This window comes from Strongyloides ratti, assembly GCF_001040885.1.
Source record: "Strongyloides ratti genome assembly S_ratti_ED321, chromosome : 2".
In the NCBI taxonomy this organism is placed as follows: Eukaryota; Metazoa; Nematoda; class Chromadorea; order Rhabditida; family Strongyloididae; genus Strongyloides; species Strongyloides ratti.
This window is the reverse complement of record NC_037308.1, coordinates 3,918,368-3,940,073: the sequence shown is the minus strand read 5'-3', so window position 1 is coordinate 3,940,073 and position 21,706 is coordinate 3,918,368. Positions and strand designations below refer to the sequence as shown.

The 21,706-nt window shown below is 22.3% G+C and overlaps 12 protein-coding genes across 12 annotated transcripts; 8 read left to right on the top strand and 4 right to left on the bottom strand.

Moving 5' to 3' along the window:
• Nucleotides 1-256: 256 nt before the first annotated feature.
• Nucleotides 257-1,110, top strand: SRAE_2000127100 (Hypothetical protein; the record flags this gene model as incomplete). The annotated part of the gene is made up of 2 exons (XM_024652203.1): nucleotides 257-314; nucleotides 371-1,110. The coding sequence occupies 2 exons, from the start codon at nucleotides 257-259 to the stop codon at nucleotides 1,108-1,110; spliced, it is 798 nt and encodes a 265-aa protein (XP_024505803.1).
• A 78-nt stretch (nucleotides 1,111-1,188) lies between these two features.
• Nucleotides 1,189-2,416, bottom strand: SRAE_2000127000 (Hypothetical protein; the record flags this gene model as incomplete). Its single annotated transcript, XM_024652202.1, has 2 exons — nucleotides 1,189-2,262; nucleotides 2,312-2,416. 2 exons carry the CDS (start codon nucleotides 2,414-2,416, stop codon nucleotides 1,189-1,191), a joined length of 1,179 nt encoding a protein of 392 aa, XP_024505802.1.
• A 212-nt stretch (nucleotides 2,417-2,628) lies between these two features.
• SRAE_2000126900 (Nematode cuticle collagen, N-terminal domain-containing protein) lies at nucleotides 2,629-3,519 on the bottom strand (the record flags this gene model as incomplete). Its single annotated transcript, XM_024652201.1, has 1 exon — nucleotides 2,629-3,519. One exon carries the CDS (start codon nucleotides 3,517-3,519, stop codon nucleotides 2,629-2,631), a length of 891 nt encoding a protein of 296 aa, XP_024505801.1.
• A 570-nt stretch (nucleotides 3,520-4,089) lies between these two features.
• On the bottom strand, nucleotides 4,090-5,934 carry SRAE_2000126800 (Serine/threonine-protein phosphatase 5; the record flags this gene model as incomplete). Its single annotated transcript, XM_024652200.1, has 1 exon — nucleotides 4,090-5,934. One exon carries the CDS (start codon nucleotides 5,932-5,934, stop codon nucleotides 4,090-4,092), a length of 1,845 nt encoding a protein of 614 aa, XP_024505800.1.
• A 535-nt stretch (nucleotides 5,935-6,469) lies between these two features.
• On the bottom strand, nucleotides 6,470-7,898 carry SRAE_2000126700 (Hypothetical protein; the record flags this gene model as incomplete). Its single annotated transcript, XM_024652199.1, has 3 exons — nucleotides 6,470-6,544; nucleotides 7,089-7,147; nucleotides 7,190-7,898. The coding sequence occupies 3 exons, from the start codon at nucleotides 7,896-7,898 to the stop codon at nucleotides 6,470-6,472; spliced, it is 843 nt and encodes a 280-aa protein (XP_024505799.1).
• A 1,143-nt stretch (nucleotides 7,899-9,041) lies between these two features.
• On the top strand, nucleotides 9,042-9,913 carry SRAE_2000126600 (CAP domain-containing protein; the record flags this gene model as incomplete). The annotated part of the gene is made up of 2 exons (XM_024652198.1): nucleotides 9,042-9,518; nucleotides 9,557-9,913. 2 exons carry the CDS (start codon nucleotides 9,042-9,044, stop codon nucleotides 9,911-9,913), a joined length of 834 nt encoding a protein of 277 aa, XP_024505798.1.
• A 1,382-nt stretch (nucleotides 9,914-11,295) lies between these two features.
• SRAE_2000126500 (Hypothetical protein) lies at nucleotides 11,296-12,116 on the top strand (the record flags this gene model as incomplete). Its single annotated transcript, XM_024652197.1, has 3 exons — nucleotides 11,296-11,428; nucleotides 11,474-11,703; nucleotides 11,745-12,116. 3 exons carry the CDS (start codon nucleotides 11,296-11,298, stop codon nucleotides 12,114-12,116), a joined length of 735 nt encoding a protein of 244 aa, XP_024505797.1.
• A 417-nt stretch (nucleotides 12,117-12,533) lies between these two features.
• On the top strand, nucleotides 12,534-13,507 carry SRAE_2000126400 (Hypothetical protein; the record flags this gene model as incomplete). The annotated part of the gene is made up of 2 exons (XM_024652195.1): nucleotides 12,534-13,094; nucleotides 13,136-13,507. 2 exons carry the CDS (start codon nucleotides 12,534-12,536, stop codon nucleotides 13,505-13,507), a joined length of 933 nt encoding a protein of 310 aa, XP_024505796.1.
• Nucleotides 13,508-13,930: 423 nt separating this feature from the next.
• Nucleotides 13,931-16,107, top strand: SRAE_2000126300 (Hypothetical protein; the record flags this gene model as incomplete). Its single annotated transcript, XM_024652194.1, has 4 exons — nucleotides 13,931-14,491; nucleotides 14,533-14,891; nucleotides 15,271-15,694; nucleotides 15,736-16,107. 4 exons carry the CDS (start codon nucleotides 13,931-13,933, stop codon nucleotides 16,105-16,107), a joined length of 1,716 nt encoding a protein of 571 aa, XP_024505795.1.
• A 527-nt stretch (nucleotides 16,108-16,634) lies between these two features.
• Nucleotides 16,635-17,054, top strand: SRAE_2000126200 (Hypothetical protein; the record flags this gene model as incomplete). The annotated part of the gene is made up of 1 exon (XM_024652193.1): nucleotides 16,635-17,054. One exon carries the CDS (start codon nucleotides 16,635-16,637, stop codon nucleotides 17,052-17,054), a length of 420 nt encoding a protein of 139 aa, XP_024505794.1.
• Nucleotides 17,055-17,766: 712 nt separating this feature from the next.
• Nucleotides 17,767-18,738, top strand: SRAE_2000126100 (Hypothetical protein; the record flags this gene model as incomplete). Its single annotated transcript, XM_024652192.1, has 2 exons — nucleotides 17,767-18,327; nucleotides 18,367-18,738. 2 exons carry the CDS (start codon nucleotides 17,767-17,769, stop codon nucleotides 18,736-18,738), a joined length of 933 nt encoding a protein of 310 aa, XP_024505793.1.
• A 1,819-nt stretch (nucleotides 18,739-20,557) lies between these two features.
• On the top strand, nucleotides 20,558-21,523 carry SRAE_2000126000 (CAP domain-containing protein; the record flags this gene model as incomplete). Its single annotated transcript, XM_024652191.1, has 2 exons — nucleotides 20,558-21,118; nucleotides 21,161-21,523. The coding sequence occupies 2 exons, from the start codon at nucleotides 20,558-20,560 to the stop codon at nucleotides 21,521-21,523; spliced, it is 924 nt and encodes a 307-aa protein (XP_024505792.1).
• Nucleotides 21,524-21,706: the final 183 nt, after the last annotated feature.

Below are 21,706 nucleotides of genomic sequence, written 5' to 3'. Positions count from 1 at the left end.
TTTTTTTATTTTTTAAAACAATTATTGTAATAATAATTTTTTTTTTTGCCATGTTAATTAAAATACTAATTATATAATTATTTAAATAAAATTGATATCAGTATCCTTTTTTCTATTATTATTATAAATAATCTTGAACAGGATATATTTTATTAATCAGGTTATCTTATTTTATAAAACTCCTTTTATTAAATGTAGTTAAATGGAATTAATATATTAATTAACTTTCATTTAAAATAATTTCATTTAATTTCTAATGAAATTTAAAAATTTTTACAGTTATATTATTTATCTATTTTTGATATTATTTAATGGTAAGTAAAGATTAAAAAAAATTATTAATAATAAATAAATATATATTTATTTGAAGAATGTCATTTTTATCAAAGAATAATAAGGTATAAAAGGCAAGCATTTCCACCAAATCCAGCACCATTTCAAAAAAGAGAAGAAGATTATAATTTACCACCATTTTATAATCCATATCCTGGTAGAGATGCATCATCATTATCACCAATGTTTCCATTTACCTCAACATTTAATAATGGTTTAGATATAAATCCAGGAAGAAGAATAACTGTTGATGGTAACTTAAATGTTCCCATTCTTGGTTGGGGAATGTGGGATTATAGAGGTGCTGTTAGAACAGGAAGACCAAATACAAGAGTTGGTTTTGGTGCACTAGGAAGACCAACAAATATCTTTAAATTATCACCAGAAACTATTGAAACTTTAGCTAAAGATCCTAATTTTAATAAAGCAAGAGATGACTTACCATCAATTCCAGTATCAGTATTACCGGGTAATTTTGTTCCATTACGTTGTAAACCACCATTATGTAATCCATTTGTTCATAATGCCGCTTTTGGTGTTGATGTAGAACCAGGTGATGATTATCTATTTGATGGTGGTATTGATTTTCCATTACCAATTGCTCCAGGAGGTGTTGGAGTTAGATTTCCACTATCTGGTGGTGTCAATGTTGGTAGTGATCCATTGGTTATCTCCTATGGACATGGTATGGGTCCTGTTTTACCACCAGATTTTGAAAGAAAATCTGTTAGAGAAAGTAAAAGAAAAGCTGTATTTAGTGATAATATTCAAAATTAATAATAATTTAAAATACATTTATTTATATATATAAAAAAAAATTTTAATATGTTGGTATCCAAAATATTTATTTTAAAATTATTCAAAAAATTTATCTATTTCTTTATTATACCTATCTTTAAATAATTCATATTTATCAATTTTTTCAAAATTTTCAATATATCTTTTTGTTTTTTCTATAGATTCATTTATTTTTAATAAGAATATATTTTTTATTACATCTAAAGAATTTGTTGACACTTGTTCATGTTTTCTTAATAAATCTAATGGTTCATTAAAAAATGTAAGAAAAGTTTTATACTTTTCTTCAATATTTTTACATTCATTATTTATTTTTTCATCAATATTTTTTAAAGATTCATAATTGTTTTTTAAATATTCTAATGCCTCATATTTTTTATCAATAATTTCATTTAGTTGATTTAAAAGATTAAATCTATAATCTATTTTTTCTATTTCATTTTCTAAAATTTTTTTTTCATCTTCCAAAACAAATGATGTTTCAAGAAATCTTTTATTTCCCTCTGCAACAAAAGTATCATCGAATATCATTTCACTTTTAGCATTTGTTAATAATGACAATAATTGTTTATATTCTTTTTCTAAATCTATTTCTCTTTTTTTTGCTATATCTATTTGATTCATTAGACATACTGTTTCTTCATCAAATTGTTTAACTTCTAATAATAATTTTTCTTTAATAATTTCTTTCTTAGTGAAATCTTCATGTACTTGAAATAAAAGTTTTTCAGTTTCTTCAAATTTATTTGTATTATCATAGCTAGCTAATATATTTTCTAAATTTTTTTTTTCTTCATTTAATGATATAAATAATTCTTTCCTTTCATTAATTTCTTCATGAATTTTTAAAACCTCATTACGTAAAACTATTCCAGCACTATATAGTTTTCTTAAAAAATTTAACGTTTCACAAACTAACATATTATCAGGACGATGAATTCTTTTTAAAGATATTTTATCTTTATTTAAAAATATTTTTAAAATTTCTTGAACTTTTTTTATTGAGTAAAATTTTTGTGAACCCATTAATATTTGATAAGAAATTTTTTGACTATTCCTTGGATTAATATCTTCTACCTTATCTAATGTAATAGTTTCATAAATGTATAAAATTATTCTACTAAAATTACACTTTAATAATTTAATGAATAATTTATTTATGTTTATTTATAAAACTTACTTTTCCATTTTTATTAAATAAATCTTCATATTTAATATTTAAATTAGGGATATTATTATTTAAAAATATTATATTTTGCTTAATTATATTTTGTGACGCTTGCATTTTTAATATTTAAATATATTAATTAGAATTAATATATTTTTTTTTTTATAATTAAAAAAAAATGAAAATTTAAATATAGATATACTATAGATAAAATTCAACAGAAGAATTAATTTTTCTTAAAAGAAATTTTTTTTTACAAATTGATGAAAAAGTTTTATTTGATAAAAATGATTAAAATTATATATATAATCATATCAAAATTTAACTTCTTAATGTCTTGATAAGAAGACAGCGCTTCTTGGTGGGCATGGACAATAAGCAGCATCAGATCCTGGAATTCCTGGACCTCCTGGGGCACCTGGTTGTCCGTCACTTCCTGGAGTTCCTGGGTTTCCGGCTGGTCCTTGTGGTCCAGCTGGTCCAGCTTGTCCTGGTCCACCAGCAGCACCTGGGGCACCATTGTTACCTGGGGCTCCTGGAGCTCCAGCTGGTCCTTTTGGTCCTGGTTTTCCTCTTCCTCTTGTTCCGTTAGATCCTGGAGCACCTGGTTGTCCATCAGAACCTGGGGTTCCTGGTGTACCAGCATCTCCTTGTGGTCCTGGAGCTCCTGGTTGTCCATCTTTTCCTGGTAATCCTGCTGATCCTGGTTGTCCACTTGGTCCAGCTGGTCCTGGTTGTCCATCTGGTCCGGCTGGTCCTGGTGGTCCTTGTGGGCATTTGATACAATCTTTAGCAACTGGTGGGCAAACGACTGGAGCATATGTTGAGGTATTATCTTCACCATTTGGTCCTGGAGATCCTGGAGCACCATTTTCTCCGGCTGGTCCTGGTGGTCCTGGAGGTCCTGGTGGGCAAGTTGGTTTGGTTGGCTCGCATTGACACCAAGCTGGAAGTCCTTTGAAGTTTTGACGTTTTTGACGGAAGATACTGTTAAATGGATTTTCTCTTGGTTTTGATGGTGGGGTAACGGTAATTTGAACATCCATTAATTCAGTCCAAGCAGAGTCAGTCTCGGCACGGAAAATTTGAACTCCATCAGAAACAAAATCACGAAGTTCATTGATTTCATTGTAAAGAGATGGAATTGTAGTAATTGTGGCCAATATGGCAACAGTAGAACAAGCGGCAGCAATACCAACAGCTATCTTAGCGTCAAACATTGTTAGTTTTGTATAAAATTAATTTTTGTCTTATCTTTTATAGTTGTTAAACGACCTTTCAAACAGGATTCCTCCAATATTCTCTTGGTTTTCTTTTATTTTAATTAAAAAAATTTTTTTTCAAGGTCTGTTAAAATATATTTTACACATTCACTATATATATATAATTATATTATACATCCTTAAAGTTGTGAATAAATATTTTAACAATTTAAATTAACTTTTTTTTATTGTAATATTCGATGTAATTATCGTATATTTTGCATTTTTTTTTATAAAGAGTAAAGTAAATATTTTTGATAATATCATTGAATACATTTTATGGACTATTTAATTTACTTTGTAATAACGATAAAAAAAATTAAATTATTTGTAGTACTTTGATAGTTAACTAGTTAAGATTATAAATACATTTAAAAAATATACCATTGATCACTTTATCATCATATAATATTTTTGTTTATTACTACATAAACCGTTTACTACATTGTTTTATCATTTAAATTGTTAGAAATATAATTTATGAATATAATATGAGATATAAAACATTTTTTAAATACAATTTTATCATCAAACTTCTTCCTCTTCTGAATCATCTTTTTCATCAAATGTTTCTTCTCCATCTTCATCATCATCAGAAGTAAAATTTTGATGCCTTTTTCTTCTGTCATTACTTTGATTTAATGACAAAAATGGTAAAGTATCAACTGATAATTTTGGGTTGCTGTTTATAAGATTTTTATTATCTATTTTATCTATATTCTTCAAAATAATAGATATTATTTCTTTTTCTTTATTATTTATTACATTTATTGGCCTTATACTGGTCCCAATTTTTGGAGAAACACAAAAATCAAAATATATTGGAAATCTTGATAATATTTTATTGGGATTTTTACATTTTTTGTCAAATTTTGTTTCTAAAATCATTTCCATTATTGATTTAATCTTATAATTAGACATCCACATCATTATTTGTGCATGAGTTACAAGTATTCTTTCTTGGCATGCTAATTCATTAACATAATCTTCCTTATCACAACAATATGTACATATTGACTTGAAAATGTATGGTGAAATTTTACTATCTTTCCAAAGTGTTTTTAATTTTTTTAAAGCTGTTATTATAATATTCTTATCTATAATAAGTTTATATTTTAATGGTTTTATACTTGCATTACCATTATTATCTAATGATAATTGGCAAGCTGATCCTTTGGTAGTTAAATAAGAACTTGGTTTACTATGTACTGTATAACAAATATCTTTATATTCTTCAACAAATCCTTCACTAGATGTTTGATGACCCCGAACAATCATTGATACATTAAGATATTTCATAATAATTTCTAAACCTTCTCTACTATATGCAAATCCACAACCTCTTTTTGAAGGACAAAAATATTTTGAAAAATGGTCATTTTTATTATAACATTTTCTATATGGATCTGACCATAAAATATCAGTAATAAGAAGCCTTAATTTAAATGTTCTATTTAATTTTAATGGTCTTTTGATACTAGTAATATCATCTCTACTCGTTAGCCATTGTGAAATACCACCATGTGCTAAATAAACGGTATTATTCCAAATAGCAGCTAAAGGCATTCTTTCAAAAACAAAATTATAAACGTAAAATGTGTTTGGATCACCAAAAAGTTTTCCACAATTATCAGGAAACTTTTTTTGACGATTCATATCACGAATTTCGTGATTTCCTTTAAGAAGAAATATCTTATCTGGCCAACATATTTTTAACAAAAACAACAAAAAACACATAAAAGCATCATCAGGACCTTTATCTACATAATCACCAAGAATGATTATTTTATTCTTTGGTATACAATAATGATAATGAAGATTGTATATAAGAACTTCAACACAACCATGTAAATCAGAAAGAACTAAAAATATTTCATTTGGTGTTTCACTATTTATTAATAACAACGTTGGTTCTGAAGCAAATATTTCTGCAGCTCTGTGGCAGACGTTATTAAATATAGGTAATGTAATTAATTTAGAAGCATTGAAATAACAACAACCATCATTATAATTTTCAATTATCAATTCAAGATATCGTAAAAGTAATGTATGATAATAACTTTGTGATTTATCTATATTATTACATTCTCCACATTTTTTTGTATACTCAATGATTCTTTTCAAATGGGTTTGAGATACACTTCCTGTTGGATATGTTAACTTTACCTCTTTTTGTGTTTCCTCTGTTTTTATTATCTCTTTTTGTATTCGTTTTTCTTTATTTACATTTTCTTTATAAGCATCATTTGTAAGACATTTTGAAATATAACCACCTTTATGTCTTACACTTTTAATTTTATTTTCAGATATAATAGACTTCACCTTGTCATGGTTTTTTTTAGTACCTTCACGTTGTCCTTTAGTAGCCTTCATTATTTGATTTTTTTTTTTTAAATTATCTATCTATGTATATAAATTATAATAGCTTGGTATTAAAAACAATATTTTTGTACAAAACCGTATTCTTTTATGATATAAAAATTTTAATATGAAATTAAAAATTTGAAAATGTGTTTTAAAAAATTATAGTCATATATATGAAACATATTATTATTGCAATATTATTTTTAAATTAAAAAAATGTATAAATGAAATTTTTGTTCAAATAGATTTACAATAATACCAACATTTGTGTATAATTTTTATTAATTAGAAAACATTAGTATACCTATTTAACAAATGTTTTTTCTTTAAAAATCCTTAAGTATTTCTTTAATACAATTTTTACATCAAAACATTAATTTTTAAGACAACTTCAAAATAATTTATAAACTTTATCATTTTTTTAAAACTTTATTTCAAGTTATATTAACATATCATTTACTATATATTACTTTTTACAAAAATGTAATTTAAAATTTTTTGAAAATGTAGACAGATTAGTGAAAAACAAATTATTAAAAAGGTATTATTCATAAATTTCAAAAAGATATGGAGATATGGGGAATCGAACCCCAGCCCTCTCCCATGCTAAGGGAGCGCTCTACCCCTGAGCTATATCCCCAGTGAAAGGGGGTAAAATCTTTTTCTACACAAGAAAATAAAACACCAGTTTTACCCTATCCAATTATCTTTTTATTCCGTCAATTACATTTACTAACGATATATCATTATTGATAACCTGTATGTAGTGATTTTCAATATACTTTTTAATATCAAATCATTATATCTTGTGGTAGAAATAAAATAATATTTTACTAGATAAATTAATCTAAAACAAATTAATTATAAAGTGCGTTTATATAATAAAACAAATAAATGTACAAAAAAAATATATCAAAAAATAGTTATTATTATTAAACATATGAGACAAAACTGGAATTGTGCCTTTTAATTCTTCGATTAAAACAACAGGTTGTGAAGCATCCAAAAATACACCACCAAAATACGGCATAAAATATAGATAATACAATAAACATTATCGAAAGTTCAATAACATCAAAATTTAATAATGTTTTAAAAAGTGAATTGATTTTATCTTTTAGCAAAGGAACATAATCATTTTTATTGAATGTATCATTGCTTACCATAATGTAATTAGTACTTCCTTCAAGAATATTTTCCTCTTTTTTTGTAATATTCTTTTCTAAAGACATTATAACGCTATACGGTACGGATTCTAAACAACCTTTTACTTTATCTTCATCAATAATGTCTAGTCCATTATATGTATACCATGTTTGTCCATCATTTGTCCTAACTTTTGTACCATTAAAACATTCAGATTCAATAATTGACATGTTTTTAATTGGTAAATCAACAATATCACATTGAATATAATTAATTCTACCATCAATAAAAATACCTGTAAGGCCTTCGGAATTAGTAGCACGTCGAATAAATTTAACTGTATCTTCGTTTGAGCTTTCATCCGAACTATATTGAGCTGCTTCATTTAAAAAATGTTCACAAACACTCTTCCTATACTCTTTCTCCAATTTAAATTGAGTAACTTTATTTGGTAAACGTTGAATCAAAAAATAGATACCTCCAGTGAGATATTCTGCCTTTTCTGGTATACAAGATAATCTGATAGTATGAGCATCTGGACCTCTTCTATAAACAGTTTTATTTTCAGCTGCAATGATAAAGTTTTCAGATATGTATGCCTTGGTTAATAAACTGTAGGTGCATGTTTCAGTAAAAAAATCAGTTTCAATAAAATAAACAAAGGATTCAGAAAAAAGTTGCATCTCAATGTGATCACAAATTACTGACACCGGTGGAAAACGAGTAAAACTTTTTATCGTAGTTACGTTATTACATCTTACAAGACAATCAACTCCATTGATAAAATAAAATAATGCAGTTATTAAGTAACAAGCTAATCTAGTCATGATTCTGAAATTACAAAAATTCAGCAAAACTAATTTTAGTATGCGTAAAACACAAATAAAAATATTGGATGTATAAGAAACAAAGTGAAACAATAGTTGGAAATAAAGTATAAAAAAAAACCGCGAAAAACCTAAACAAGACTCTTAACACAGTTTGGAATGGATATTTCACCAGGATTTTTGAGTAAAATGTCTTCGAAAATTTTTTAAATTTTTCAATAAAAAAAAACCCATGAATAACTTTTATTTATTAAAAATTAATTGGAAAATAAAATAAACAATTACAAACAACATAATGATAAGACGCTTCATTTTTTAACATTTCAAAATTGTTTTGATTTGGAAAACAGTACTTCCATAAGATATTATTATTTCTGAAATGGAAAATAGAAAATATAACGGTTAGTTTAAGGAATAAAACTTTTATTATAAAAATTAACTTTTTTTATCTCACAAATTGAACTATAATGTTGATAAATAACAGTTGACAATAATATATGAATAAAATATTTAAATGTTGATATATCAAAAAATAATATTTTTAATAAAAATAAATACTTTTTTGTTATTGTTCACATTTTTTGTTAGTTCCGGATCAATAAAAAATGACGTCGATTTAGGGTCCACAATCTTAAATTTATTTGTTTGAAACATTTTTCTAAAATAAAATCTATTTTAACTTATTTAATATTTAAACTACTACACATTAAAAATACCATACACATAAAAAATTTCTTTTTTATTATTCATGATATAAAAAATTGTATGTTTTACAATCGCTAAAATAAATTATTATTCCGTTTTAATTATACATCAAAGAGTTTATTTAAATTTGAATGATTTTTAATTTGTTTACCATTTTTTATAACTCGAGTTCTTATGTAATGTTAATAGTAAATTTAAAGTTTCAATTTTTGATTGGGGAAATTTTTTTTACTGGTTAAACAATTAAAACTTTGTTTTTTTTACTTAAACACAAAAAAGTACCAGAAAAAAGTTGAAAATGAAATTATATTTAAATAATGAAATTTCATTTAATCGACATTTAAAAGATTTTAAATGATTATTTTTTTTAAATTTTTTCTACTCTTTTCTTTTACCATCTTTTCACTAGGACATATTGATGTGGTCCTTCAATATACAATGAAAACAGGCCGTAAAAACAACGTGATATTTTTTTATGGACAAAAAGCTTTTACCACCAAATCTGAAATGATTACTTATTTGACGAGAAAGTTTAACTATATACCAAAAACTCATTTGTTGTTAGATTTAATAGACAAAGACCCTCAAGGTGTATGGAAAAGAAGAAACAAACATAATCATTTTGAAAAAATTAGTGGTATGTCAACTGAAGTTCATCGTTGCTCAACAAATGTCACTCTTATTTACGTTTACAGTTACAATAGAAATGTTTCATATGAATGTAATGGAAATGGATTTAGCAGTTATTCATTAGCCTATGAAAACGCTAAAAAACTAGAATTATATGATAAATTTATCATTCCACCATCGCTTTTGGAATGGTATGCTAGAAGCACATCAATTTGGAAACATATTTGGATGGGCTGCAACTATAGATGTTTTTCAGCACGCAATTATGAAGGCCTTAGATATCGTGTAAGTTTAATTTATGTTTAATTGAATTATTTTTCTAGACTCTCAAAGAAATAAATTCATACAGAAAACTTAATTTTAAAAAAGGTTTAAAGTATAACTATTATCTTGAAAGCGATGCAGATACTTTTGCCAAAAAAATTTCTAGAACAAATCCAACATCTTTGTGTGATACAGTTAGTCCTTATCTAATGTCTGGTCATATTAGTGCGCCGTGGGGTCATTTGTTGGTTAAGAGATGGTATGATGAATATAAAAAATATAGACCCACTGGTTCTAAGACTGTTTCCAAAGTAACACAACATTACCAAGTTCTAATGAATTCACAATATAGAAAAGTTGGCGTTGGAATTCGTGAAAAAGGAAATTATATTTATATTGTTTTAAAATTTGTCTAATTTTTGAAATTATTACTACAGCATTATCAAAATTTACCTAGGTTTAAAAAAATAAATTAGCTAATTTAAAAAAAGAATAAAACAGTAGTTTCAAGTAGATTGCACTTTTTTTAAATGATTTTAAAGAAAAATGTTTATTAAAATTGCTTATAATATTTATATAACTATTTTTTTTGTGAAAAAAAAAACAAATATACTTTTATTTTATTTAATCAATTTTAAAAATTATTAAAAAAATTAAAATAATTAGTTATAACTATATTGATAATATCTAGAACATTATTTTATAAAGAGTGAAAAAATTTATATTTAATTTATCAAGAATACCCTAAATATTATAATATTTAAAACGTTAATGTAGAAATTGTAACAAAATATAATCAAGTTTCGTATAGTAAAATTAATTTCAAATAATTTAGATTAAAACTATAATCTTATTACTCTTGTTTAAAGTGTAAGATTTTTTCAGAGGGAAAAACAAAAGATATTTAAAAGGAAATAAGTTTTTAAACTAATTATAAAAAAAATTTATTCAATACAATATAAAATAAATTGAAAAAAAGGGCATATTAATTAATTCTTGATTGCAAAATAAATGTTTAAGTAAGTATTAATATAATAATTACTATTAAAAGTTTTTTTTTTCAGGTAAACTTTGTACCCAGAAAATTATTTTTAAAATTTTTAATTATAATGAATAATGTTAACACCTAAAAAGCGTGTTTTTTTATTATTAATTATTTTTTAGTTGTGTAACTAAATTTTTTATAATCGCATTGTTAACTAAAATGATATAAATATTAGTTTTAATAATACTTCTTATTGTTTTATTTTAATTAAACTGAATTGAAGAGAAAAAAAAACAAAATTAAACTATTAATAATAAAAAAAAATATTTTAAAAAGTTGGATATAAAAGTGATTAAAAAAATTAAAAAAATACAGATGAATTTATATAAATATAGTAAAAAAAAAATTTTTATCAATGTTTTGCTTATATTAATTATTTTAAGTGTGAAAAAAAGTAATAGTGCATCACTTAGAAATAAAATAATATATTCTTTTATAATAATTAAAAATAATTAAAAAGTTTTGTTTAGATCTAATTTTTTTTTATTAAAAGTATAAAATTATTATTTAATTATCAAATAATTTTGTTTTTATTTAAATTTAAATTGATATATAAATTGAGTAGAGATTATAAAAACAGTCAATTGAAAATTTTTTTTAATGATTTTAAAAATTTTTACTATTGTTTTAATTTATTTTGCTTCACAATCTTACGAATATGTTTATTTTTCCGTTCCATTTTATCAACATTTTAACAATTATTCAAGTACATATGAATACAGAGAAAGAATTTATAGTAATTTAAAATTTTTGATGCGGAAGATTTCACTAGACTTTCCATATGTACCATATGAAAGTATATTATTAAAAAGAGAATTTATAACCTATGAAGACATAATAAATGATACTCGTACAGATCACAGATATATTCAAGTTCAAAAAAATGGTAACTACAAGTATATAATTCTTCCATTAAATCAGGTGCCTGTAGAATTTTTCGAGCATAATGGAAGAACATGTTTTTTTTGTAATAAAAGCCCTTTTATAACTTACAGAAAAGCTAGAATAAATTGTGAACTTTTAGAAAAATATAGTAGATTAAAATCACAACACAGACTTTTAGGAAAAGACTTTTTTGCTGGTAGAATTTGGAGGAATAATTGGAGAAATTGTTATTATAAATGCTTTTCAGAAACACATTTTCTAGAATTAAAAAAAAGAGTAAGCTTTAAAAATAAAATTTATATAAAGAATTATTATAGTTTTTAAAAGAATTAGTTATGTTAAGAAATATTTACAATAAGCCCATGATTTTTTACAATAAAACATTAGAATTTAAAGCAGACTATCATGCAAAATTTAATGCATTAATGAACAAACTTTATGTAGCTGGTGATGAAAAAAGTAAAGTACATGAAGTTGCTGCTTTTATTAGTCCACCATTTGCTAATTTACAATTAAATAAATGGTATAATGCATTGTTAGAGGAACGAAGAAATAGAAATAATAATATAAAAATGAGTAAATTAGAATCAAAACAGTTTTATTTATTACTTTCTTCAAGTATAAGACAAGTTGGATTTGGAGTTTATTTATTTAAACAAAAATTATCTATTGTATTGACATTTATGTAGTCTTTTAAATAAAAACAAAAAACTTACATATAGATATTAAAATAAAATAAACTAAATTTTTTTAAATAAATATTTTATTTTATATACAAAAAAAAATTTAAATTATTTTCGGTGATATAAAATACTATTCTGATACTTAATCTTAAAAAAAATTATTAATAAAAATATTTTTATAATTGACTAATCTATAAATTTTTTTATAGAAATAATTAAATATTATATTTTAGATTAAAAATTACTTTTTAAAGATCAAATTTTAAAATTGAGAATAATTACAAGTAAAATAATTTATTAACTTTTCACATAATACTAACTTTTTTTATTGAATATGTACTTATTTTATTTAAATTAAAATGATTTATAAAACAATTATATTTTTAATGTAACATTTTATTAAAACTTTTTTGCTATATAAAAATGGATTTGAAAATTTTAACTATTGTTTTAATTTATTTTGCTTCACAAACTCACGAATATGTTTATTTTTCCGTTCCATTTTATCAACATTTTAACAATCATTCAAGTACATATGAATACAGAGAAAGAATTTATAGTAATTTAAAATTTTTAATGCGGAAGATTTCACTAGACTTTCCAGATGTACCATATGAAAGTATATTATTAAAAAGAGAATTTATAACCTATGAAGACATAATAAATGATACTCGTACAGATCACAGATATATTCAAGTTCAAAAAAATGGTAGATACAAGTATATAATTCTTCCATTAAATCAGGTGATGGTAGAATTTTTCGAGCATGATGGAAGAAGATATTATGCTTGTAATAAAAGCCCTTTTACAACTTACAGAAAAGCTAGAATAAATTGTGAACTTTTAGAAAAATATAGTAGTTTAAAATCACAACACAGACTTTTAGGAAAAGACTTTTTTGCTGGTAGAATTTGGAGGAATAATTGGAGAGATTGTTATTATAAATGTTTTTCAGAAACACATTTTCTAGAATTAAAAAAAAGAGTAAGCTTTAAAAATAAAATTTATATAAAGAATTATTATAGTTTTTAAAAGAATTAGTTATGTTAAGAAATATTTATAATAAGCCCATGATTTTTTACAATAAAACTTTAGAATTTACAGCAGACTATCATGCACGAATAAATGCATTGGTGAACAAACTTTTAGTAGCTGGTGATGAAAAAAGTAAAGTACATGAAGTTGCTGCTTTTATTAGTCCACCATTTGCTAATTTACAATTAAATAAATGGTATAACGCATTATTAGAGGAACGAAGAAATAGAAATAATAATATAAAAAGGAGTAAATTAGAATCAAAACAGTTTTATTTATTACTTTCTTCACGTATAAGAGAAGTTGGATTTGGAGTTTATTTATACAAACAAAAATTATCTATTGTATTAACATTTATGTAGTCTTTTGAATAAAGACAAAAAAAACTTACATATAGATATTAAAATAAAATTAATTTAATTTAAAAAAAATATTTATTTCTATATACAAGAAAGTTTTAACTTATTTTTAGTGATATAAACTACTTTTTTACCAACATAATCATTAAAAAAATTATAATCATAATTATATTTATATTTGATTAATCTTTTAATTTTTTATAGAAATAATTAAACGATTAATTTGATTTCAATATTACTTATTGAATATCGATTTTTAAAGGTAAGAGTAATTATAAATAAAATAATTTATTAACTTTTTATAAAAACTAACTTGTTTAATTCAATATGTACTCATTTAAAATTTATTTTATTTAATTTAAAATGATTAATAAATAACTATTTTTAAAATACAACATTATATTAAATATTTTTTACTCTATAAAAATGGATTTAAAAATTTTAACTATTGTTTTAATTTATTTTATATCAGAATCTCAAGGAGATATTTTTCTTTCCGTTCCATTTAATGAACATTTTAACAGACGTTCAGGTACATATGAATATCGAGGAAAATTTTTTAAAAATTTAAAATATTTAATACGGAAAATTTCGCTAGATTTTCCAGAAGTACCATATCAAAATATATTATTAAAAAGAGAATTTAAAACTTCTGAAAACATAGTAAATGATATTCATACAAATAACAGATATCTTCAAGTTCAAATAAATGGTGTATCTAGATATATAACTCTTCCATCGTATCACATTGTGATAGAATTTGTCATGCATCATGGAAAAAAATATTTTATTTGTAATAGAAGCCCCTTTAAAACTTATAAAGAAGCTAAAATATATTGTGAACATTTAGAAGAATTCAGTCAATTTAAATTACAACATATATTTTTAGGAAAAAATCTCCTTGCTTCTAAAATTTGGAGAAATACTTGGAAGGATTGCTATTATAAATGCTATTCACAAAATCACTTTCTAGAATTAAAAAAAAAAGTAAGTTTGTAAAATATAACTTATGCAAAAAATGATTTTAGATTATTAGAGAATTATGTATGTTAAGAAATATTGACCATGAGTCCCCAATCAGATACAATAAAACATTAGAATTTACAGCAAACTATCATGCACGAATAAATGCATTAGTAAACAAACTTTTAGTAGCTGGTGATGAAAAAAGTAAAGTACATGAAGTTGCTGCTTTTATTAATCCACCACTTGCTAGTTTACAAGTAAATAAATGGTATAATTCATATGTAGAGGAACAAACCGATATTAATAGAAAAAGTAAAAAAGAATCAAAACAATTTCATTTATTACTTTCTCCACATATAAAAGAAGTTGGAGTTGGAGTTACTTTATATAGAAGAAAATTATCTATTGTATTAACATTTGCGTAGTTTTTTAAAAAAAAAAATAAGATCAAAGATAAATATTAAAATATAAAAAATTTTATTTTGTAAGAATATTAATTTTTTTTTTTTAAATAAATTTTAAATAGTTTATTAACTTAAATATAAAACTAACTTTTTTTTAAATATGTACTTATTTAAAACTTTTTTTATTTAATTTTAAAATTATTTAAAAATAATTATTTTTATAATAAAATTTTTTGTTTAATTTTTTTGCTCTATAAAAATGAATTTAATATTTATTACTATTGTTTTAATTTATTTTACTTCACAATCTCACGAAAATGTTTTTTTTTCCGTTCCATTTTACCAACATTTTAACGGTCATTCAAGTACATATGAATATCGAGGAAAAATTTTTAGTAATTTAAAATATTTAATACGAACTGTTTCACTAGAATTTCCAGAAGTACCATACAAAAGTATATTATTTAAAAGAGAATTTATAACTTATGAAAACAGAGTAAATGATACTCGCTCAGATCACAGATATCTTCAAGTTAAAATAAATGGTAAATCCAGATATATAACTCTTCCATCAAATCAGGTGCCGGTAGAATTTTTCGAACAAAATGGAAGAAAATATTTTTTTTGTAATAGAAGCCCTTTTAATACATTCAATGAAGCTAGAATATATTCCAAATATATAGAAGCATATAGTAGTTTAACATCACAATATAGACTTTTAGGAAAATATCCTGTTGCTTCTAGAATTTGGAGAAATACTTGGGCAGATTGTTTTTATAAATGCTTTTCACAAAATCACTTTAGAGAATTAAAAATGAGAGTAATATTTTTAAAACATATTTTTAAAAAATCTTATTTTAGTTTCTTACAGAATTAGGTACAATAAGAATTATTTTTCATCACTTTCCAATCAGATACAATGAAAGTTTAGAAATTATAGCGCATCGTCATGCATCAAAAAATGCTAAAGCAAACAAACTTTCAGTAGCTGGTGATGAAAAAAGTGACGTACATGAAGTTGCTGCTTTTACTAGCCCACCATTTGCTAGTTTATTAATTAATAGATTATATAATGCACTTTTGGAGGAACAAAAACATAAAAATAATAATATACTAAAAAGCAAAAAGGAATCAAGACAGTTTTATTTATTACTTTCTCCAGATATAAGTGAAGTTGGAATTGGAGCTATTTTATATGAAAATAAATTATCTATTGTATTAACATTTGCGTAGTCTTTTTAATAAAGACAAAAAAATTTTTTATAGGGATATTAAAATATAATAAATTAAATATTATAAAAATATTATTTTTTAAAAATAAATATTTTTATATACAAATAAGTTTTAAATTATTTTTAGTGTTAAAAACTACTTTTTTAGCAACATAATCATTAAAAAAATTATAATCATAATTATATTTATAATTGATTATTTATTTAATTTTTTATAGAAATGATTTAACAATTAATTTGATTTCAATTTTACTTATTGAATATCGATTTTTAAAGTTGAGAGTAATCGTAAGTAAAATAATTTGTTAACTTTTTCATAAAAACTTACTTTTTTTAAATTCAATACGTACTTATTTACAACTTATTTTATTTAAATAAAAAAAAAATTTATAAATAATTTATTTTATAAAAAAATATTTTATTTAATATTTTTTGTCTTATAAAAATGAATTTGATAATTATTTCTTTTTTTTAAAATTAATTTTGGTTCACAATCTCAAGAAGATATTTTTCTTTCCGTTCCATTTAATGAACATTTCAACAGTCACACAAGTAGATATGAATTCTGAGGAAAAATATTTAAAAATTAAAAATTTTATACGGAGAGTTACACTAGATTTTCCAGAAGTACCATATGAAAATATATTATTAAAAAGAGAATTTAAAACTTCTGAAAACATAGTAAATGATATTCATACAAATAACAGATATCTTCATGTTCAAATAAATGGTGTATCTAGATATATAGCTCTTTCATCGTATCACGTTGTGATAGAATTTGTCATGCATCATGGAAAAAAATATTTTATTTGTAATAGAAGCCCCTTTAAAACATATAAAGAAGCTAGAATATTTTGTGAACTTTTAGAAGAATTCAGTCAATTTAAATTACAACATATATTTTTAGGAAAAAATCCTCTTGCTTCTAAAATTTGGAGAAATACTTGAAAGGATTGCTATTATAAATGCTATTCACAAAATCATTTTGAAGAATTAAAAAAAAGAGTAAGCTTGTAAAATATGATTTATAAAAAAAAGCATTATAGATTATTATTCAATTATGTATGTTAAGAAATATTAACCAGGAGTTCCCAATCAGATACAATAAAATTTTAGAATTTATTGCGCAACATCATGCATTAATGAATTTTAAAGTAAATAAACTTTTAGTATCTAATGGTGAAAGAAATAAAATATATGAAGTTGTTGCTTTTATTAGTCCAGTACTTGCTAGTTTACAAGTAAATAAATGGTATTATTCATATTTAATTAAAAAAAAAGATATAAAAAGAAAAAGTAAAAAAGAATCAAAACAGTTTCATTTATTAATTTCTCCACGTATAAAAGAAGTTGGAGTTTCTATATATAGAAAAAAATTATCTATTGTATTAACATTTGTGTAGTTCTTTAAAAAAAAAAATATAAGATCAAAGATAAATATAAAAAGATAAAAAATTTTATTTTTTAAGATTATTAATTTTAAAAAATTAATTTTTTTTTATTTAAATAAATTTTAAATAGTTTATTAACTTTTCAGAAAAACTAACTTTTTTTTTAAATATGTACTTATTTAAAACTTTTTTTATTTAATTTTAAAATTATTTATAAATAATTATTTTTATAATAAAATATTTTATTTAATATTTTTTGCTCTATAAAAATGAATTTGAGTATTTTTACTATTGTTTTAATTTATTTTGTTTCACCATCTCACGAAAATGTTTATTTTTCCGTTCCATTTTATCAACATTTTAACAGTCGATCAAGTACATACGAATACCGAGGAAAAATTTTTAGTAAATTAAAAAATTTAATACGAACTGTTTCATTAGAATTTCCAGAAGTACCATACAAAAGTATATTATTTAAAAGAGAATTTATAACTTATGAAAACAGAGTAAATGATACTCGTTCAGATCACAGATACCTTCAAGTTAAAATAAATGGTAAATCCAGATATATAACTCTTCCATCAAATCAGGTGCCGGTAGAATTTGTCATGCATAATGGAAGAAAATATTTTTTTTGTAATAGAAGCCCCTTTAAAACATATAAAGAAGCTAAAATATATTCTGAACATATAGAAAAATATAGTAGCTTAAGATCACAACATAGACTTTTAGGAAAATATCCTATTGCTTCTAGAATTTGGAGAAATATTTGGGCAGATTGTTTTTATAAATGCTTTTCACAAAATCACTTTAGAGAATTAAAAATGAGAGTAATTTTTTAAAACATATTTTTAAAAATCTTATTTTAGTTTCTTAGAGAATTAGGAATGATAAGAAATATTTTTCATCAGTTCCCAATCAGATACAATGAAAATTTAGAAGTTATAGCTCATCATCATGCATCAACAAATGCTAAAGCAAACAAACTTTTAGTAGTAGGTACTGAAAATAGTAAAGTACATGAAGTTGCTGCTTTTACTAGTCCACCATTTGCTAGTTTATTAATTAATAAATTTTATAATGCACTTTTGGAGGAACAAAAACATACAAATAATAATATACTAAAAAGCAAAAAAGAATCAAGACAGTTTTATTTATTACTTTCTACACGTATAAGTGATGTTGGAATTGGAGTTATTTTATATGAAAATAAATTATCTATTGTATTAACATTTAAATAGTCTTTTAAAAAAAGACAAAAAAATTTTTATAGAGATATTAAAATATAAAGAATTAAATTTTAAAAAAATTTTATTTTTTAAAAATAAATATTTTTATATACAAATAAGTTTTAATTTATTTTTGATGATATATAATACTATTTTATTTACTTAATCGATAAAATAATTATTAATATAATTAGTTTTATAAATAATAAATTTATTTAAATTTTTTAGAAATAATTTAACAATTTATTTTGATTTCAAAATTGCTTATTGAATATCGATTTTTAAAGTTAAGAGTAATCATAAATAAAATAATTTATTACCTTTTCATAAAAACTTACTTTTTTTAAATTCAATACGTACTTATTTACAACTTATTTTATTTAAATTAAAAAAAAAATTTATAAATAATTTATTTTAAAATATAATATTTTATTTAATATTTTTTGCCTTATAAAAATAAATTTAATTTTTTTTTATTTTGTTTTAATTTATTTTATTTTACAATCTCACGAAAATATTTTTTTTCTGTTACCTTTTTATGGACATTTTTACAATCGTTCATGTAGATAAGTATATCAAGGAAAAATATTTAATTATTTAGAAAATTTATTACAGAAGATTTTACTAGACTTTCCAGAAGTACCATATAAAAGTATATTATTAAAAAGAGAATTTATAACTTTTGAGAAAAAGTAAATGATCTCGTAGAAACCATAGATATCTTCAAGTCCATATAAATAGTAAGTCTAAATATTAAAATCTTCCGTCGAATCACGTTATGATAGAATTTGTCCCGTATCATGGAAAATAAATATTTTATTTGTAACAGAAGCCTTTTTAAAACATATAAAAAAGATAAAATATATTGTGAACATTTAGAAGAATATAGTTGTTTAAGATCACAACATAGACTTTTAAGAAAATATCCTATTGCTTTTTGAATTTGAAGAACTTGTTATTATAAATGCTTTTCACAAAATCATTTTGAAGAATTAAAAAAGGTATAAGCTTATAAAATATAATTTATAAAAAAATTATTTTAAATTAGTAAAAAAATAGGTATGTAAAAGATTGTTTTTTATCAGTTCCCAATCAAACGTAAATAAACTTTAGAATTTATAGCGTATCAACATGCATTAATGAATACAAAAGTAAATAAACTTTTAGTAGTAGCTAGTGTATAAAAGTAAAATAAAAAAAGTTACTGCTTTTATCAATCCATCTTTTGCTAGTTTACAAGCTAATAAATGGTATAATTCATATATGGAAGAACATGTATATAAAAATAGAAATAAAAATAGATTAAAAAAAAATTAAAACAGTCTTGTTTTTACTTTCTCCAAGTATAAATCAAGTTGGAGTTTAAATATATAAGCAAAAATTATCTATTGTATTAACATTTATGAAGTCTTTTAAATAAAAACATGAAAATTTGCATATAGATAATAAAATAAAATAAATTAAATTAAATTTTTTAAAAATAAATATTTATTTTTATATACAAAAAATTTTTAAATTATTTTTGGTGATACAAAACACTATTTTGAAACTTAATCTTTTAAAAAATTATTAATATAATTATTTTTATAATTAACTAATCAATAAATTTTTTTATAAAAATAATTAAACAATATTTTTAAGATTCAAAATTACTTTTTAAAGATCAAGTTTTAAAATTGAGAATATTCACAAATAAAATAATTAATTAACTTTTCATATGAAACTAACTTTTTTTATTAAATATGCACTCTTTTTATTTAAATTAAAAATGATTTATAAAACATTATTTTTATAATGCAACATTATATTAAATATTTTTTACTCTATAAAAATGGATTTAAAGATTTTTATTATTGTTTTAATTTATTTTATTTCACAATCTCAAGAAAATATTTTTCTTTCTGTTCCATTTAATGAACATTTTAACAGTCGCTCAAGTAGATATGAATATCGAGGAAAAATATTTAATAATTTAAAATATTTAATACGGAAAGCTTCGCTAGACTTTCCAGAAGTACCATATAAAAGTATATTATTAAGAAAAGAATTTATAACTTATCAAGGCATAGTAAACGATACTCGTGCAGATCACAGATATCTTCAAGTTCATATAAATGGTAAATCAAAATATATAATTCTTCCATCAAATCACGTTGTGATAGATTTTGTCCCGTATCAAGGAAGAAAATATTTTAATTGTAATAGAAGCTACTTTAAAACATATAAAAAAGCTAAAGTATATTGTGAACTTTTAGAAGAATTTAGCCCATTTAAATTTCAACAAAGATTTTTAGGAAAAGATTTTTTTGCTTCAAGAATTTGGAAAAGTGTATGGAGAGATTGTTATTATAAATGCTTTTCACAAACACACTTTTTAGAATTCAAAAAAAGAGTAAGCTTGTAAAATATAATTTATCAATAAAAATTATTATAGATTATTAGAGAATTATGTATGTTAAGAAATATAGAGCATGAAATCCCAATTAGATATAATGAAACTTTGGAATTTATTGCGCAACATGATGCTTTAAAGAATGTTAAAAAAAACAAACTTTTTGTAGTAGGTACTGAAAGAAGTGATGTACATGAAGTAGCTGCTTTTAGTAGTTTAATACTTGCTAGTTTACAAGTTAATAAATGGTATAATTTATATTTAGATGAAAAAAACGATATAAATAGAAAAAGTAAAAAAGAATCAAAACAATTTCATTTATTACTTTCTTCACGTATAAAAGAAGTTGGAGTTGGAGTATATATATATAGAAAAAAATTATCTATTGTATTAGCATTTGCGTAGTCTTTTTAAAAAAAAAACATATAAAATCAAAAATAAATATAAAAAATTAAATTTTTTAAAAATAATAAACATAAAAAATTAATTTTTTTTTATTCAAATAAATTTTAAATAGCTTATTAACTTTTCATATAAAACTAACTTTTTTTTTATTAAATATGTACTTATTTAAAACTTATTTTATTT